At 33.4% G+C, this 14800-nt stretch overlaps 1 protein-coding gene across 1 annotated transcript; it reads right to left on the minus strand.

The window, feature by feature from the left end:
- Positions 1 to 293: 293 nt before the first annotated feature.
- LOC133203414 (uncharacterized) lies at positions 294 to 14549 on the minus strand. The gene is made up of 10 exons (XM_061339198.1): positions 14542 to 14549; positions 13046 to 13287; positions 12499 to 12612; positions 8667 to 8842; positions 7666 to 8580; positions 4742 to 6220; positions 3849 to 4003; positions 1912 to 2018; positions 488 to 523; positions 294 to 367 (listed from the first exon to the last, which is right to left on the minus strand). Exons 1-10 carry the CDS (start codon positions 14547 to 14549, stop codon positions 294 to 296), a joined length of 3306 nt encoding a protein of 1101 aa, XP_061195182.1.
- Positions 14550 to 14800: the final 251 nt, after the last annotated feature.

The raw sequence follows: 14800 nt of genomic DNA on the forward strand, positions 1-14800 counted from the left end.
AATAATTTATGAAAAAAATACATAAAAATATTTTTTGACCTGTGGGGCATATTGGAAGGGGGGGGGGGTCCTGTCCACAAGTACCTGTGGATTTAGACGATAATTTGATTCAACTACAAATTAATTTAACTAACGTTTGTGCAACCAAATTCGAAAAGAAAGTATTTCCTCTCATACGTACTATTTTCTAGCTTGAACATCACTGGCAATTAACAATTATTAATACACAGATTCAATAGTTAAGTGATGGTTGTGTTCTCTCTCTCTCTCTCTCTCTCTCTCTCTCTGAATGATTAGTTCAGATTCTTTGGATTCTCAGCAACAGCAGTCAAATAAGTTTCTCTGGAGCCAAAATCATTGGCACTAGCTGAAAAAAAAAGATTTTTAAAAAATATGAACATTCTACTTCCTCCTATATTGAGTGATCATTAAAAAATATTACAAGTAAGACATTACATTTAATAGTTTATAATAAAATGAAGATTACCGTAATGATCCGATTGATTTGAAGGTGTACAAAATCCTGAAACAAATTTTTTACAAATGGTCATAAACCAGAGCTAAATTTATCATTTAAACATCCAGAGTCAAGCCTCTGATCTACAGACATTCTGAATGATACATCCAAGTAAGCCAAAAACATCCTTAATTATGCCTAGTCTTAGTGATCTTCCTAAATCTTATCTTTTTTATTTCCTAAACCATACTGAATCATACTTTTTCTTAATTATAAAACATTCTTATTCATATCGCCTAGTCACCTTAAGATCCTTCATCGATCATATTTTGAACCTCTTAAAGGATGACTGCACTTAAGGACATGCGGAATTTGCGACAAAATAAACTTTCAAAACAAGCATTTTTCTTTTCATTGCATGAATGGTCAACATCCAATCTACAACTTTATGTAATTACGTTTAATAAAAGTGTGTATTTACGAAGTTCGAATCTGTTTTCAAAGGCAGGGGTCATCACAATTTCTTGAATCTTCGTTCGATAATGAGGACGCCCACTTTTTTACTGACTTTATACATAGTCAGCGCATGTTTGTCTATTGTTCTACGTTTAACAGTAGTTGTATATTTGCATAAATAATACTGTGTCAAAAGGGGATTAATAGACAAACATGCGCTCATGGTTAAAAAGAGAAAAAAACTGATTCTTCTTACATTCGCTCTCTGTGTTGTAACCAAGGACTGTGACATGTTGAATATTATAATTCACCACGTGATTTCTACCTCAGGTAACTTTGTGAATACTTAATTCCGTCACGTGACTTGTAAGGTAGCATGTTTTGTGCTAACTGGGACATTGTGTTCGAACACGTTAAGTCATCTGGCATTGATATGAAATCTGCTTTAATCACATTGACGTACTCATATTGTTAATTTCGTTTTGAAACCTTTGTCAGAAGTGTATTTGTGCCATACAGAATAAAGAGGGAGATTGGAAAGAGTGATCACGTTCGCTTTTCCAAACATGTCATTGTTATTTATCAAGTCTAATTTTAGACCCACTCTTACAATGTTAGCTCCACCTCTCATGCATATCTGATGTTCAATCAAGGGCAGGTAAGTGTAAATTCACTATATTTGGAAAGCAGTAAGGACAAAAAACATTAAATCATTTTATTGTATTACAGTCTAAAATCATGTTAAGATATAAATGTGGTTCCAAATTGACAATATTCTTTCATAAACATACAAAAGTGAGATAAGGTTTAGATATAAAAGCAACGGAAGCAACCAAAAAAGACCCAAAAACAGGCGTTAAGTGCAGTCATCCTTTCTGCCTCTTCTTCGTTAAAAATATTCTAATACGAACCTCCTTATGTTTAATTCAATTAACTTTTTTCTTCCTTTTGAATCTAACCATTTATAGTTAATCATTGGATCATGATTAATGTCATACCTCTTCTTATAATAAAAATCATAGCGATTATGATAAGGAAAAGGACGCCAGCCAGTACTCCTAACCCTATGGTAGCGCCTTCTCTAAAGTCGGAGCCTTCTTTGGGGCTATGGAATTAAAAAATACATATGTATTTATTATATGACTAAATTTCTCCTTTCTCTCTAATTGGCTGAGATTCAACAATGTAGAAAAATACTCTTATGGTCACCTTAAAATGATCTTCCAGGTGAACATTATTCAATTATTGCTAGTTTTGAAGTTTCGAGGTCAATACGATATTTAGACACCTGGGGAGTACAATATTCACTGAGCCGATGTGATAATTACCCTTCGAGGGTGGCTAAATCGTCATATTGACAAAAAAAACAGCAATAATTGTTTTATTATATGATTCAATGATTAAATGAAAGAAATTCTTTCTATGCCATTTTACTTGTTTACATTCACTGAAGTACTAGCCAAACATAATGAGAGAAATAGGGTAAAAATAAATATAACCAGTTGTATTAATTTGGAATTTTTAATTCAATTTTAGGTGCAATGTAGAGAAAATAAATGTCAGGATATAGAATTGATTTTGAAAAGGGGGGCATTATAAGAAAAACAAGATGTGTTTGTGAAACACTATGCCCCCGTATGGCAGCTTATGTCGAAGGTTAAAGTTTCTCAAATGCAAGTCAAAATCCAGGCCAAAAGATAAAAAATGTTGATACCCAAAGAAAGATCTTGTCTCGAGGAAAACACCTGTGGAATTTGAAAGACCTAGATACGACTGTTCAAAAGTAATGGTGAAGGTTAAAGTTTTTTAAATAAAAGTCAAACGTCAAGGTCAAGGTCAAAGTGGTTGGTATCCAAAGGAAGATCTCGTCACAAGGATTACATATGTGAAGTATGAAAGCCCTGGCACCAACCATTCAAAAGTTATGGCCAAGGTTAAAGTTTTTCAAAAGTAGGTCAAACTCCTAGGTCAAGGTCAAAGGGTCAAAGTGCTTGGTATCCAAAGGAAGGTCTTGTCACAAGGATTACATATGTGAAGTATGAAAGCCCTAGCATCAACCATTCAAAAGTTATGGCCAAGGTTAAAGTTTTTCAAAAGTAGGTCAAACTCCTAGGTCAAGGTCAAAAGGGTCAAAGTGGTTGATATCCAGAGGAAGGTCTTGTCACAAGGAATACACATGTGAAGTATGAAACCCTAAGCACCAACTGTTCAAAAGTTATGGCCAAGGTTAAAGTTTTTCAAAAGTAGGTCAAAGTCCAAGGTCAAGGTCAAAAGGTCAAAGTGGTTGGTATCCAAAAGAAGGCCTTGTCACAAAGAATACACATGTGAAGTTTGAAACCCCAAGCTCCAACTGTTCAGAAGTTATGGCCAAGGTTAAAGTCTCATAAAATTTTGCAAAAGTGGGTCAAACTCCAAGGTCAAGGTCAAAAGGTCAAATATGATGGTACCCAAAGAAAGGTCTTGTCACAAGGAATACAGTGTGAAATATGAAAGTCATAGCTCCAACCAATCAAAAGTTATGGGCAAGGTTAAAGTTGACAACAGACAGACAGACAAACAGACAAACGGACAAACAGACAAACAGACAGACAGGACAAAAACAATATACCCCCGGGATCTTTCGATCCGGGGGCATAAAAATTGACAACTTATCTAAAGAAATGCTTAAGTAGCTCCCCACTGCTACCACCCCCCCCCCTCCCTCCTCCAGAAAAAAGAGAATTCTCCCAACTCAAAATTGTATTTGATTGGAAGATAATGTCCATATAAGGGGGAAGAGGGCTGTCATTGGACATTTTTATCCTTAAATTCTAAATTAAAAAATTACGTTCTCAAAAAAGGTAGCGAGTGGAAGTCAGGTTCAAGTGAAGTAACTTTCCAAACTATTTGTATCAATATAATATATATTGTATGCTGAGGAAAACTCAATACTCACCTGGCGACAGTTGATTGAGTGGGAGTCCTTCCAAAAAACTCAGTGCAAATGTCACATTCCTTTTTATGCGGACATACGCTAGAAAAGACGTCAGCTTTGTCAATTGTCGTATTTTTTCCAATGGTGTAATTTAATCCATTACTATAGCTTCCAATCTAAAAATATATATATATATATATATATATATATATATATATATATATATATATATATATATATATATATATATATATATATATATATATATATATATATATATATATATATATATATGTATGTATATATATATATATAAATGACTTTTTAAAAAGTGTATGAGTTGTATTACTGTGTTTTGCTGTGAAATGTGAACTAAATAGAAGATATTCAATGTTTTTTTGTTGGATATTGAATTTATTTCACGAGTGGGACAGGATTTTTTTTTATTTTGTTTTCTTTTTTTCCATTTTTATATCGAGGGCAAAGCACTAGTGAAATTCTGTCTCACGAGTGAAATAAATTCCATATCAAACTACGAAACATTGAATTTTCTGTTAATTACATTTTCTTTGATTTGTCGTTGCTTCTGTCTTATGTTATAGCCTTTGACGTCACAGTCGAGCGGTTGAGGCGTCGAAGCTCAGCATTGTGAGATTGAAAACATTTTAACATGGATTTTAGTAATATATTTGGGAGGAATAATACTGTTTTGGTGTCTATCAAGAAGGTTTAGTTACTATCTCTATCCTATGACAGGCCAGATGTCATTTTACTTACTTTGATATCCTTTCACACTGTGACAGAATAACATTTTTGTATCCTCTCACACTGTGAAAGAATATCATTTTTATTCAATAAATAAATCACAGTATTTCACTATTGAAAATGTAATAAAATGTATTTTTAAACTTTACCTTTATAAAGTCAAACTTTTGTGGATCGCTCTTTGATTTTTGAGTTTGATATATAACGTGCCCTAAATTCCCATCACCGTTTTCGTCAAAAATGCTTGTTAAAACGCCATTTAAAAGCAGTTTCTGTTGTTTCACAAACTCCCAGATTTCATTCGGCTTGTTTCTATAATCGATACAAATTTTTTCAGACTTTTGTCCACAGAATTTTTGGAAAGCAGCATATGTTCCTTTAAGGACTGTTGTGATTGCATACAATGCAAAAGGGCTCCACGTATTGGGCTTGAATTCTGTGCTATTATATTCCTCCAGCACACCGCTACATTTTGTGTTGGATGATTTGTCAAAACTGCTGGGTAAATAACAATTATACTTTTTTTCAAAATAGGACCTTGTCCATGGGTTTTGGTTGTCGTTTTTCTGTAATTTGTCATAGATATAATGCTGTAATTCATTATAATCCATGGCTAATTCCAAGGATAATGAAAGGGTTCCATCTAGTTTAGGATTATTGTTCACTATGTCGCTTCTTGTACCAAATGCTTCACTTGCAATGAAGTGAAATTCTCCAAATTCCATAGATGTGGAAATCAAAGTCACAACATCGAAAACGACATGTGATTTTAAGAATAAGAGAACAATGTTGGCATATGGCTTCTTCCTCAAGTCATCAAGAATTCTGGTATACTTGTTTTCTTCTACTTTTATACTATTAGCTATACATATATTCATTGCCTTGGCCAATTGAACAACCTGATCTCTCCCACCTTCACCATATGTACCCTCACTATAAAGTATTTGGATGTAACTGGAATTTAAATCATGTAGGAGGTTTACCATGGCTTTCGCCTGATTCGTGTCCGGAGTGCACAACCTTAGAAAGTATTTATACTCCTCTCTGTTGCTCAGTACGGCTGCCGTGGAGCCATAAGCAACTTGGACAAAGTTGAACTCTTGTAGGACCTTAGCTGAAGCTTGACTAATACTGCTTCCTAGTTCGGCGACAAAAGCTAATATTTTAGAAGAAATATTTCTTAAGAATGTTCCATTCGTTAACATTACTCCATTATCATTATCTAACATATCCAGTAGCGCTTTTGTAGTCATAACGGGTTGGTTACAGCTGTTCAATATTATATAACCTATTTTTGTTTCAGGAAAAATGTCTTTGTCAAGATTAATTTTGCTAACTGCATAAGACATCGCTTCTGTTATTTCCCAACCATTCATTTCTCTGATGTCACCACAACGCAATGGATTAGAAGCATCTCCATTATAAATTGGTGCAACTCCAACAACATACAATTCTCCCTCTTCAAAGTAAATTTCTTTCGCTGTATCTTCTGTTTTACAGGACGCACAGTTCTTACCTGGGAAACACTGTGCTTTATGTATGTTCGGCCATTCTGATTCTACGTTATCATCATAGCTTGCGAGTCTGTCTCGTTGAATATCTAATGAGCCTTTATCATACCCTGCTACCTAAAATAGAGAAAAATATTTTATGTTTAATGTTTACTTGCATTTCACCCTCTTTTTTACAGCTTTATTTAAAACCACATACTAGAGGGTTTTTTATGTGGTATTATGACCAATACGGAGGGATCATTCAATTTTTTTTATCCTTCAAAGGCGTTTTCAAACAAATCTGTCTTGAAGTCTTAGTATAGTCTTTCCCTATCCCAGAGCATTTTTTTTCAGATTTTTTCCTGTTGACATATATATTATGATTTTTTAGAATATCAAATTAATGTTTGGAAGAATTAAAAGGAATTATTTAAAGCGATTAGCGTTATCTTCTATTACATCAAAAATCCGATCAAAAATTTTATTTATCTTTTAGGCAGACTGAAACTAAGGGGCAAATAAAGAGATTGGTTAATAGATAAATGTAACGTTTGTAAAGATGCTTTTTGGTTTTTTAGTTAGGTTGACGATTTTCAACCTCTCTCTTATAGATGATACCAATTGCTTTTTTAGAACAACCTTTTTTTATTGCAATTAAATATTTTTATGCCCCCGTAATTGAAGATTCGGGGGCATATATTTTTTGCCCTGTCCGTCCGTCTGTCTGTCTGTTTGTCCGCTAAAACTTTAACCTTGCCTATAACTTTTGATTGGTCAGAGCTGTGGCTTTCATACTTCACGTGTATTCCTTGTGAAAGACCTTACTTTGGTACCATCATTCTTGACCTTTTGAACTTGACCTTTGAGTTTGGTTAAGTTTTACACAATTTTAAGCAACTTTAACCTTGGCCATAACTTTTGAACAGTTGGTGCTGAAGCTTTCATACTTAACAAGTATATTCCTTGTGACAAGACCTTCCTTTGGATACCAACAACTTTGACCCTTTGACCTTGGAGTTTGACCTACCTTTGAAAAACCTTAAGCTTTGACCTTAACTTTTGAACGATTGATGTTACATTGTAGGATAGTCATATTTTACATGTGTATTCTTTGTAACAAGACTTTCCTTTTGATACCAACAATTTTGGCCCATTGACCTTGGCCTTGATTTTTGACTTACTTTTGAAACACTTAAACCCTTCTCCATGTCTTTGCAATGGTTGGTGTTATTGTTTTCATATTTCACAGGTATATTCCTTTAGACCAACATTTTTGATCTCTTGACCTGGAGTTTGACTTGCATTTGAGAAAGTTTAACCTTCGCTATCAACTGCCATACGGGGACATCAGTGTTTCACAAACACATCTTGTTTTAACAAAGTAAATGTATGATTCTTTCGAGCTTACATTAAAATATGTCTCTGCAATTAATTTTTCATGTATATTCAAGACAGTTGGACAGACTATAAAATTCGGTTTCAAATTATCTTTAGCAAAGTGCAGTCTTGTCTGTCAATGTACTCAAAGAAAGAACGACTCTCTCTCTCTCTCTCTCTCTCTCTCTCTCTCTCTCTCTCACCTTTTCCATGCAGAATTTGTTATTCTGTGAAAGACAACTTCTATACTGATAAATTTCATATGATGAAATATTTCCAACCAAAAGTGCGTCGTTGCTACCGTTCACAATTACACTGAAATTTGTTGGAAACGAAAAGGGCAATGTATCAAATGTCATTTCATAAAAATCCTTTTTAATCAAAGTATTTTTACTTTGGAGTAGTATGGTCTTCAATCCAGAGCAAATTCCATTAGCGCCTCCACATCTTTCTGAATGTAACACTCTAATTGCATTGACTTGAATAAGCGTTGCCATGATAGCATAACTTTCGAAAATATTTTCACTTTCAGTAGCTCTAACTTCCTCTATCGTCGGCATTGAACATACGTCTGAGGATGGATCACACGATTGATATCGCCGAAATGCATCAAAAAGCCATGGATTTGATCTGGATTCAATTACAAATCTTGTTTTATTTGCCATTATGCTCTCCCAGTGACGCAAAAAGTCTTCAACAGTGATAGCTGGCGGACTTGTTACAAATGAACCTTTGGAAACACTGTCATATTGGTCAAACATAGATTTCTCTAGTGCTACTGATTCTGAAAATACCATTACCAAGCCAAAGTTTGTAGCCTGTTTTCGTGCTTGAGCAATATCTAAGAACGTACTCACTGTTGAGGTGGAAGCAAAAAATATGGCACCTGTAATTTGGCTCTCGGCGTTGCTTAATAATTGGTCCAAAACAGTTCTAATAGCTGATAAATCCACGTTTGCAGTTTTTCCTGTCTGAAGGGAAAAGGATTTGGGAATGCAGATTCCAACATGCTTCGCTAGCTGTGAGAACTCTTCAAATGCCCCCCTTCCATACGCTGTGTTTTCGTACACCACAGCAACGTAATTCCAATCCAAATAATTTAGAAGTTTTTGCATAACCTATTAAAAGAAATACATTATATATGTGATTTAGAGTACAGAGGGTATTTTATAATTTAAATAAGCTACTAGAAAATAAAAAATACCTCTGATTGGAGTTTGTCATTAGGTATTACCCTCAGAATATTTTGGAATCTTTTGTCACTTAAATTTGCGGTTGTTGCAGAGAACAAAAGCTGATACAATTGATGCTTCGCTTCCAGAGAACTTATAAATCTAGAAGTTACTTCAGCTTCCGAACTGCTTTCGGGACCCATAATTCCTTAATAAAAATATACTTCTTAGGCGTATTTATACCTTAAAGTTTTTAGGCATCGTGAATGTTTACTATTGCATACTAAAAATTCAGCGTAGAAAAGGGTCATACACGATTTGTTGCTTTCTTGATTGCAATTTCCGAATAATATTAAACTGTAAGTGTGCTTAATTTAGCCTTGAAAATTTTAAATACTAAAAATGCTTGACAGGACAATATGATACAATCACAAATAAGTGCTATCAATATGATTAATTTTGTCAAATATTTATACATTAAGTCATTATGGAATAACGCACAAACGACTATGCAAAGGGTGGATTATAAATCTGCTTCATTAAGTACGAAAACACTACTTGCTAAGTGTCAATCAAGAACCACGACTGAGCCAAGGCAATTCCGCCAGAATCTCAGGTGTTTGTGGACAGGAAAATACCTCCTCTCCCAAATTCGATTTTATACCCCGAGGACTTTTCAAATTTGAGAGAAATTGTTCTATTAGTAGATATTTACAATGTCTATATATATATATATATATATATATATATATATATATATATATATATATATATATATATATATATATATATATTTTAAAAAAAACCCTTAAATTTAGTCTGGTATTATATTTATGTCCTATGATTTACTATTCTTCCTTTTTATATTGTACTTGTTCGTCGTTTTATATTGTACTTGTTTTTACATGTAAAGCGCTTTAGGATAATTGTATAATTAGATAAGGCGCTATATAAACGTATAGAATAATAATAATCAATTTGCAAAATCCAAAATAAACTTTACTTTACTGCGAACATGATTTTTAATAAAATATTTGTTCCAGGGTTTGTTTGTTTTTTTATTTTTCATACAGATCATATTATAAATAGTACTAGAAGCACAATTTATGAAAAAACAAATTTGCCTTATTGTTTATACCTTACGAAAGCCGGATAGACTCATTTTTGACAAGAAAAGAAAATTAACTCGTTATAAAGAGATAATTATCTCGTTATAACGAGTTAGTATTTCGTTATAACGGGTTAGTTATCTCGTTATAACGAGTTAGTTATTTCGTTATAACGAGTTAGTATCTCGTTATAACGAGTTAATTATCTCGTTATAACGAGTTAGTTATTTCGTTATAACGAGTTAGTATCTCGTTATAACGAGTTAGTATCTCGTTATAACGAGTTAGGTATCTCGTTATAAAGAGTTAGGTATCTCGTTATAACGAGTTAGTTATTTCGTTATAACGAGTAAGTATCTCGTTATAACGAGTTACATGTAGTTATCTCATTATTTCGTTATAACAAGTTAGTTATCTCCCCACCACCACTTTTGAATTGGGGCGGTTAAGATTATCTTTGTGCCCCTTCCTCAAGATATTTTTTACCCGAGTAAATATCTCCCGAAATTAATGGCAAATACTCGTAGTTGGAATATCAGATCTCTTTTTTTTTCTTTTTTTCTTTTTGCTTGGTTTACCCCCCCCCCCTTTGAACTTTGTGACTAAGCTTATGCAGATTGTCCACGATGATGAGGAATGATGAAGCAAAAATGATATTACATCCTTCTTAGTAATAAGGCGTTAGATCTGATCTGCCGATATTAACATTTTATCTAATTTTCTGTCATGATTCACTGTTTATATTTTTTGCGGGGGGGGGGGGGGGTCCAAGCTGTGGAGATTCAAGTAGACCTATTTGAGATTCACGTCTATTTGGTGGATCCTATGTTTACCACATGGTGACAAAACATCAAACCAGAGTTTACAAAACAAAAAAAAGTTTACAGAGTTTACAAAGCCAGTTCACTTTTATAATCTCTCTACTTGGGATTGATCAACGAATAGGCCTAATATTACATGTATATTATTGATACAACATTGAAGCAATGTCGTTAATTATTTTCCTCATCACAATATTTATTACGTATACTTTGCAAGCATATAATTTTTATTTTAAAAAGAGATTGATGATTTTTTTTTTTTTTGGGGGGGGGGGGGGTAATAAATAGAGGATATTCAATGTTTTGTAGTTGATGTGGAATTTATTTCACGAGTGGGACAGGATTTTTTTAAATTTATTTTCATGAGTGCGAAGCACGAGTGAAAATATCAAAAATCCTGTCTCACTATACAATACACATATCTAGGCATAATTTATGCTTGAAATACACCTTAATTAATGCGTATCATATTGTAAACTTTAGATATTTAACTTTCATTCTATACCCAAAAAGGATCACAAACATGTCAACTGTTTTTACTATTGTCAAAGTGAGGCATGTGAATTTCATACATGCACTACATTCAGCCTGCTGACCTTCACCTTTTTATTGTGGCTTCCGTAGAATAAAGAGCCCCAGAAGTTTTTTTTATTCTACCACATTGATAATAACGCAAAAATATATATATATATATTGTACATGAGATTTCATTCCAAACTGGTAAATTAAAATGTTTCTTTCTTTTAATAAACAAAAGAAATATATAAATTGTTAAGTGATAAGTACAGTATTAGTTCTTGAAATTCATCGTATTTATTATTGAGGGGAAGGAGGGATTGGTGATAAAAACAACGTGAATTTAGTTTTTTGTCAGACATTGAATTTTGATCTTGCCTCCTTAAGACAATAAAATTTAACTGGTATTCCTTGTTAACAAATTATCATAATTTTAACAAAGTCAAGAAAGCTTGAACAGGGCAGTTAAATCAGCCAGAGTATATCATTTTTTTTTCTAATCTCCTTGTACAAATTGACAAAATTTTGACGTTATATACATTCCATTTGAAGATGACACTAATTCTATTTTGCAGTTTTAAGGTATAACACAACAACATGAGGCGTTCATAAGTTTCCATATATTTGTCTTCGGTCTTTTCAATAAACAATACTAATGAAAGCCATAACACAAAAAAACTAGTATGCTGTTCCATAAAATCTTTATCACGCACACTTCAAACAAATTTGATCGACTCGCTTCTGTATATTTCCTATAAATAATGGTCTATTCTTTACTTAGATATATCAACTCTTTAGATCAATTTTATCTCGTTATCACGAGATAATTATCTCGTAATGAAGAGATAACTAACTCGTTATAACGAGATAACTAACTCGTTATAACGAGATATTAACTCGTTATAACGAGAAAATTATCTCGTTATAACGAGAAAATTATCTCGTTATAACGAGATAACTTACTCGTTATAACGAGATAATTATCTCGTTATAACGAGATAACTAACTCGTTATAAAGAGATAACTAACTCGTTATAACGAGATACTAACTCGTTATAACGAGATACTAACTCGTTAATACGAGATAACTAACTTGTTAGAACGAGATAACTATCTCGTTATAACGAGATAACTTACTCGTTATAACGAGATAACTAACTCGTTATTACGAGATACTAACTCGTTATAACGAGATACTAACTCGTTAATACGAGATAACTAACTTGTTATAACGAGATAATTATCTCGTTATAACGAGATAACTAACTCGTTATAACGAGATAACTAACTCGTTATTACGAGATACTAACTCGTTATAACGAGATACTAACTCGTTATAACGAGATAATTATCTCGTTATAACGAGTTAAATATTTTTTTTATCTTGTCAAAAATGAGCCTATCCGGCTTTAGTATACCTATAATGGCTTGAGATGAAACATTGACTCCGTTCTCTAACGCTTTTTGTACGAAGCTGACAGTGTGATGAATAGCTCTGCCGGGTATATTACATGTAGAAAAAGCTTCAATACCTAAAACAGCAAAAACATGTAATCATACCAACGTTGTAATGGTGTTTATTACGTCTAATCGTTTTACAGTTTGCATACACCGAAAATAATTTTGACGGCACAGGCAAATACTATGTAGTATTCTATAGCTTTGTATCAAGTTGATCAAAATAAAGCCTTTCTCGACGAAGCACTTTTATCTGTTTCATTAAATTAAAATGCATAGAAAGGAACCACTTATAAGCAAACTATAAATAAAGAGGAAACAACTGAAATCCAGATATAACCATTGAAACACATTAGTTAATTTTCGACAATTAGTGGTAACTTTTTACGGACACATTTAACGGTACGTCTAAAACAAGTTCTCTGTGTTCTCCTATTATTACCAATTTATTATTATTAGCTATATATTAAAAGGATCATCTATTGCTTGAGGAGCAGTACACTGTACCTATATTAACTCCGGGAATGTAACCGACTGAATTCAAAGTGTTGAGGGTCCATTTTACGGCTTCATAATCTCTAATTGACGCGATGTCGATCCTATTGGAGCAATCGCCATTCTCTTCTTCAAAAATCTTAAACAGCCCTCCGATAAAAATATCTCCATCAAGTTTGGCCATTTCTGCAGCCATACATACAGAGGATCCTAGTATCCATAAAAATACGGTGTTCGAGCATTTCATACTCATACTGAAAAAAAAATTATATTCAGTTATGATGTTATGTGTTGTCGATAAGATGTTTGTACTTAAATTTTAAGTCAATTTTGTCATATGTCATAAGTCTATTGTATTATAAGTCAAATTTTGTCCTGTATTCTGTCTAATTTTCTGTTTAAAATGTCAATGTCTGTCCTGTATTACAATCCAAATTTTATCTTGTATAAAAACATAAATAAGTCAATTTCTGTCCTGTATTATAAATCAATTTTTTGTCTTGTATTATAAATCTTTTTTTTTTTTTTTTGGGGGGGGGGGGGGAGGCTGTCCTGTATTATAATTAATTTTGTTTTGTATTATAAATCCAATTTTGTCAAATTTTGTCTTGTTTAATGTTAATTTTTGTCTTGTTTTATAAATCTATTTTTGTCTCGTATTATTATTAGGCCATTACAAACTGAATTGTCGACGGATTTTACCGTTATTTCCCGATCATGACAAGGAGCACACGGCGGGTGTGACCGGTCGGCAGGGGATGCTCACTCCTCCATGGCACCTGATCCCACCTCTGATGCTTTGGAGGTCCGTGTTTGCTCTGCTCCTGTTTTGTATTAATGGACTTTTGAGCTTGAATATTGTTCGTTATCTTGATATATTTCATTTTAACCACCGAACATGTATCTCTGCTGGTGGACAGTCTGTCCGTGAGTATACTTGTCGTTCGGTACCTATTCATGCATGAGTACAAAGAATAAGGAAATGATACTGGCAGACGCGTCACCCAGTATAAAAAGGCGTCATTCTTTTGAGTCTATAGGGACACAGACTCAAGGAGTTCATTCGGTGCCCCTCGGGTAATCCTCAGGGATATTAAGCATATGTCATATGTACAGTCTTCAGATTCCCAGTTTTGGTATAAAACCAATAGTTCATTCAAAAAATTGAAAGAATGTAAAGTTTCAATTAGAGATATATTTGAAGATTCCTTTCCCGATCTCGTGTCTTCTATTTCAAAATGTTCTGCGAAAAACTGTAAAACCTGTGACATTTTGATAACTAACACTTCTTTCACCAGTAATCTTACTGGACAGAGCTTCTATACCAAAACTTCGGAAATCTGAACTGTAAATCTTCTAATGTTCAACAGTCCACGGAATAGAATGTAATCTTTGTGGACTTGTTTATGTTGGTGAAACCAAGGGATCACTTCATAAAAGAATATCATTTCATAGATTTCATATAAATAATGGAGGTCAGCAGCTTTTACACAAGCATTTTAATTTACCTGATCATTCTATTTTGTCAATGAAAGTTAGAATTCTAGAAAAGATTTACCACCACACAAACAGTCCATCACTGAGTACACCTTTCCGTAGACAACGAGAAGAATTTTGGATTAGAAAACTAGGGACAGCCTTTCCCTATGGATGTAATGACAATGTCGATAGTGTTGGAAATCTTTCCAGTCCACAGTGTAACAATGTAAATGTGATGGGACTTTTTAACCATACACAAAGACGTAAGCGTAGTCATGGGCATCGGTC

This window comes from Saccostrea echinata, unplaced genomic scaffold (assembly GCF_033153115.1).
Source record: "Saccostrea echinata isolate AGI-Se365-2 ecotype Australia unplaced genomic scaffold, CSIRO_AGI_Sech_v1 ptg000002l, whole genome shotgun sequence".
Taxonomy (NCBI): Eukaryota; Metazoa; Mollusca; class Bivalvia; order Ostreida; family Ostreidae; genus Saccostrea; species Saccostrea echinata.

Coding starts and splice junctions, on each gene's coding strand:
- LOC133203414 (XM_061339198.1), bottom strand. Junction 8,843..12,498: donor TTCATCTCAAGCCATTATAG/GTATACTAAAGC, acceptor ATTTTTATTAAG/GAATTATGGGTCCCGAAAGC. Junction 524..1,911: donor GATTTTTATTATAAGAAGAG/GTATGACATTAA, acceptor AATTTGTTTCAG/GATTTTGTACACCTTCAAAT.